Source organism: Durio zibethinus, chromosome 17 (genome assembly GCF_047325235.1).
Source record: "Durio zibethinus cultivar Kanyao isolate XHJ-2024 chromosome 17, ASM4732523v1, whole genome shotgun sequence".
Lineage (NCBI taxonomy): Eukaryota > Viridiplantae > Streptophyta > Magnoliopsida > Malvales > Malvaceae > Durio > Durio zibethinus.
The window spans coordinates 10539036-10544710 of NC_143178.1; the positions used below are offsets into that span (position 1 = coordinate 10539036).

Genomic DNA, 5675 nt, shown 5'->3' on the forward strand with positions numbered 1-5675 from the left:
ATGAGAATTAAACTATAAATATTAATACTTTTTGCAAATTAATTGAAATTTGAGAACTGAAGTTTTTTTGTCTTAAATTTTTTTTAACTTACAAGTACAAATTACAATTATAATTAAGTATTGCATAAATGAATAATCAAATAAATAAACTAATCAAGAAATTATAGCATAATTAAACAAATCCAACACAAAATTGAAACAAATCCATGTATAATGAAATTTGAACCTAAAATCTTAAGATTCTAAATATTTATAATCACAAAAAACAACCTTTTATTTTTTAAGGGAGGATCATTTTTAATTTTTAAAAAGAACACTTATAAATTATATACGTTATATCAATAAGTATTAAAGGGCTTCAAAAATCTTGGGGGTGCGATGGCCCTCACTGGTTTTCATGAGGCTCCGCCACCGCTAACACATATATAATTAAAGTTTGGAGGAGGTCATTCAAACATCCATCATTGGTGAATTTAGTAAACGTCTTCAACTTCTTTTTGCTTCCTTCCTGAATATAAGTTATTATATTTAAGATATTTTTCTTCATGTGGGATCAAGGTTTGGAGGTTATATAGCTGAAGATTTGTACACTTTGAAAAACATGGCTCAAAATATGAATGAGGCTACTAACATGTGTGAAATGTTCAAGTTTTTTTATCATCCAATATGTGTTTAGCTTTCTTTCCATCCAAGATGCTATGGCATGACATTTAATTGTTTCTAACATTTGTCATCAGGAGCTAGACTTTTTGATAGAGGCAAAGAACAGTGTGAAATGTTTGGAAATTTTTCGGAAGCTGTCTCCTCGTATTGCGGATTATGTAGATGCACCTAAGGTGCATTGGTCTTTAAGTACCTCAAAGCTGTTAATAATGGAATTCATGGATGGTGCACAAGTGAATGATGTGATTACCATTCGAAGACTTGGAATCCAACCCAATGAAGTTGCCAAATTATTAAGTTCTTGACTTGATATTGTTAACCAATTGTTTTTCTTCATTTAAAAGCTGTATTAACTCATCTCCGCTATACTTTTTTATTAACAATGTTAGGAAAACCATTCCTGTATTATGAGAATGAGACTTGAATAATACTTAAGTGTAGGAAAGAATATATATATATATATATTTATTTATTTATTTATAATGATTAGAGTTATGTGATTATTATGAGATATATGCAGGAAACTAATCTTGATGATATATATGTAATCTGATTCTTTGCAGGTTAGTCAAACTTTTGCTGATATGAAGTTTAAACATGGATTTGTTCATTGTGATCCACATGCTGCAAATTTATTAGTTCGGCTATTACCTTCCGGAGAAAGGAGCATTTTTTGTGAGGGTTTCTTTTATGTTGAGATCATTCAAGAATATTTCTGGTAGTTCTTAACTAGTTGCAATTGGGAAGAGTTGATATTGAATCTTTCTTGTTTTATCAACGATCCTCAGTAAGCTAAGTATTATTTTGTCAGTTTTTGGTGAAAGCAATTGGATCTCTTGCAGCTTGACCCGTCTAGGATGATGCCCTTTCTTACCATACAAATTTGTTCACTGCTAGTAGTGATGCCATCTTTTAGACTTTCAACATGAAACTACCGAGTAAACGAATATATTGGGGAGCTTTTGATTTGTAGGGGAAAAAATTGGTTTCTAAATGTTCTATGTTCATAATAAATTGACTAAAACCTGCTGTACCAGTGTACCTCTTTCCAGGGACTCTAGAATGTGGTCATGGAAAAAAAGTAGAGAAATCTAGAGAACATTAGGCCTTCCACTGAGATGTATAATAGCTCATCCTTGCTAAAAATTTGAGTTCCTATGATGCACTTTTTTTTTAGGCTTTTCATGTGCTTGGTTGTGGAGTTTAGTCATTTTCTCCAAATACAACATTTGGATTCCTGATCGGAATATTTATTCTATTTCTTTTCTCTTATTGTACGTAGGCAAGAAAAAACCACAGTTGATACTTCTAGACCATGGTCTTTATAAAGAACTTGATTTCTTCACCAAATACAGCTATGCTTCTCTTTGGAGGGTACATTCGTTTATGGTTTTTGTTTGTAAGCAACTCGATGATGTGTTTTGTTCAAGCTTTGACATTCATTGCAGGCATTGGGGTCTGCTAATTCTAGTGAAATAAAGGTAAATAGTATGAAATTGGGTGCTGGGGAGGATCTGTATGAGCTATTTGCAGGCATTTTAACCATGAGGCCCTGGAATAGTGTCATTGACCCTGCTATTGATCATTTGGTCATAAAAGGCACTGACTGTGATCGTTCAGAATTACAGGTGATCTTATAAAGTGTTGATATTTTTATAGATGCTGTTGCTGATAAATGTTTCTCTTGTTTATTGGTTTCCTTGTAAATAAGGATCCAATTCCAAATGATGCTCTGTTTTTTGTCTTAGAGATTATTATTTCTATACCAATAGGTTGGAATGTTGGAATGTATGCATCTCAATGGTTCCCCCAAATATCAAAGCCTCTTGGGAGAATATAACAGCAAACTGGTTGATAATCTGGATGCTATGTTCGTTGAAGATTCTCTATTGCCCAGAACTGTAGAAAGCACCAAATGAATTCTTATCTAAAGGTCAAAGTTGTAGCAAATAGGACCCCTGGTTTCATTAAGGAATTTATTCCATTTTTGAAGAAAAATAATATAGTACTGACAAAGAACTAATATCTCAATATTGAGAGATGTTTGTATATTGTTCATTTAGTGTAAGTGTTTATTTGGTTTTATACAATAATTTTTTTTGGATAAATTTTATTTTTATTTTATTTGGAGTAAGAATTACACATATAAAAAATATATGTTGTTATTAACAATTTAAATAAAAATAAATAAGTATTTTTTTATGAGGATTATAACTTTTTTCTCTACCAAATGTAAAATATTATATTGAAGGTTATAATTCTCAATAAAAGTAATTTTAAATGAGAGTGAATACAAGCTTTCATTAAAAATAAAAACTTTAAGTGATGATTAACCAAAGCTTTTACTAAAGCTAAAAGATATAATGAGAATCAATATTGACCTTCACCATAGGTTTTATATTTAGTGAGGGCCAAAAGTGATATTCATTAATTATTTATATTTAACGAAGGGAATTTAACTCTCACTAAATGATATATATAGTGAGATTTGGGTTTTATTTCTTATTATATATAATTAATGAGAGCTTGTGAGGAGCTCATTGACTTTCGTTAGAAGAATTAGTAGAGATTATATGAACTTTTAACGAGGATCATGACCCTCATTAAAAGATTATTTTCTTGTAGTGTTTTAGTTAAAATATAATAAAATTTTCAAATCAATTGTTCTTAATTCAAAATTAAAAAATAAAAAACATCTTTTTAATTCAAAAATTTTCTTACCAAATTCTCTCTTAGAATTTAAGTATGATGATATTATTTCTTATATTTGGATTTTAAATAAATTTATATTATATAAACTTTAAAAAATTGATTAAAAAATTAAGTTAATCTATTTAAACAAAATTTTAAAAAATAAATATCTTTTAAATTATTGTTATGTGATATGATTTGGTTAAAGATTTTAAAAATAAATCATTAAAGAAAAATCAAACTCTTAAAACTCTTCTATAAATTGGGAAGGCTACAAAAGAAAAGAGGAAGAGTCCGTATAAACATGGAAAGTTAAAAATAAAATGAGTTACTGCAAAGAGAATTCTGGAAAGAAGGATTTTGGAGCTTTAGCCAAAGAAAAAGGAAAGGGAGATCCCTGGGAAGTGATAGATTTTAGCTTGAGTAAAAGAGAAGAAAAGCTACAAACTACAACAATCTACAAGTTATGAAGCTAAAAGCCTTTGAAATTTTGGCTTTCAAGTGAAAGCTCTCTTATAATTGCATAATCAAGCAATCTTGCTTCCTTTCCTGTTCCATTAAGTCATAATGATATGTCAAAGGCAGTATAAAAGGAAGTCAAATGTGAGTTCTTCTACTATTACATTGTATTTACTTTTGTTTGTTTTAGTAGTAATGTTTGTAATAAATCAGCAAATGCTTACAAAATTTCAAAATTTTTAATTCATGTGTCTCTTTAGTTATTCGTTTTTTTAGTTTATATTGATATAATTTTTCATTAGAGGTTTTTATTTAATGAAGTAATTTAACAGTGAAATTTTATTAAAGTTAATTTCAATGGACAGCTAGTGAAGAAGGGAATGGGAAATGGAAAAAGGAGATGCAAACAGCATAGCAAAGCTGCATGATTCTTTCACACATTATGCATAGTATGGTTTAATTTTTAATTAGAGGTTTTTATTTAATGAAGTAATTAACAGTTAAATTTTATTAAAGTTAATTTTGATGGAATTATTTATATGATAGATACGGTTAGAGGGATAAGAGTACTTGCCATAGATAGGGATGGGATGGTTGTTGTTGCTCTTTGTAGACACCGGTTTAGTTTAGGTTTACCGTTTTTTTTTTTTTTAGTTTAGTTTAATATTAATAATAATTTTGATAATAATATTAATAATAACATTAAAAATTAAAAATCAAAATTAATAATAATAATAAAAAAGAAAAGAAGAGAGACAAAAAACAGAGGGTTGGTACGGCACCGTCATCACCTCTGTCCAGCCTTTTGCTTGACCCCCATCAAATAGCCACCTTACTTAGTCCCACCAAACTTGACCAGCCTCATGTCCAGCTACCAGACCAGACAGCCACCCTACGATATCCTTGCCACTTCATACAATCACCGTCCGTCTCTTTTTTGAGCTTTTTAAAACCCCCCAACCTCTTCCCCTTATGACTTTCTTTGGAACACAAAAAAAAAAAAAAAACCCTCTCAGATAGAAGCTAAAAAACACAAACAAATCTCCCCAACCCAAAAACAGAAAAACCAAAAAAAACACAACAAAATAGTTTTCTCCATAAGGAGGAACCCAGCGCCGAGCCATCTGTAACAAAGAAAAGAAGCTGTCAGTTAATTTTTTTTTTAAAAAAAAGAGAAAGAACCAGAAAACTTCAAACCTCGATCTACGCCAATCGAGGCTATTTTCGACGAAAGGGGTGCCAGATCTGAGCTTAAAAGGTTGAACGGAACCTCCTGATCAATTTTGAAATTTTTTGATCACCAGCGACCACCGCTAACGGTGACCTAGGCGGCAACCGACGTGACAGTACAGTGATCGGACAGCAAGAGAGCTCTAGAGCTCTCCCCAGAGCTCTTTTTTTTTTTTTTTTTTTGAAACAGGAAAAGAATGAACAAAACAAAATATAGTTATATATAGAAAAACAAAGCTCAAAACGACAACGTTTGGGTAGGGGAGGATCTGCGCGTGAACCCAGACCCGACCCGGGGTCCGCGCAACCGACCTGCCAACCCGATTTCTCAGTGACTTTGAATCGATTTAACCAGACCAACCCGAACTGTCCTTCAACTGGCTCAACCGAACCGCACGCCGAACCAAACCCTTTTCGGTCCAATCGAACCGCTGTTGAACGATCCGGTTCAGGTAAAAATTTTTTTTTCTATATATTATTATTTTTGTTTTTTTGAGTATTTTTTATATTTATGCATGATAAATTTTTAAATTTGTTAGGATAAATTTTTAATTGTTTTAATAATAATAAAAATGAAAACAAGTAAAATAATAATTAAAAAATATATATTAAAAATGATTAAAAACAATAAT

The 5675-nt window shown here is 30.7% G+C and overlaps 1 protein-coding gene across 1 annotated transcript; it reads left to right on the forward strand.

Moving 5' to 3' along the window:
• Positions 1-731: 731 nt before the first annotated feature.
• On the forward strand, positions 732-2795 carry LOC111281797 (putative ABC1 protein At2g40090; the record flags this gene model as incomplete). The annotated part of the gene is made up of 5 exons (XM_022869487.2): positions 732-836; positions 1227-1338; positions 1946-2037; positions 2112-2291; positions 2436-2795. Coding segments are annotated over 5 exons (636 nt in total), but the record flags the coding sequence as incomplete, so codon positions are not given.
• Between the last annotated feature and the right edge of the window lie 2880 nt (positions 2796-5675).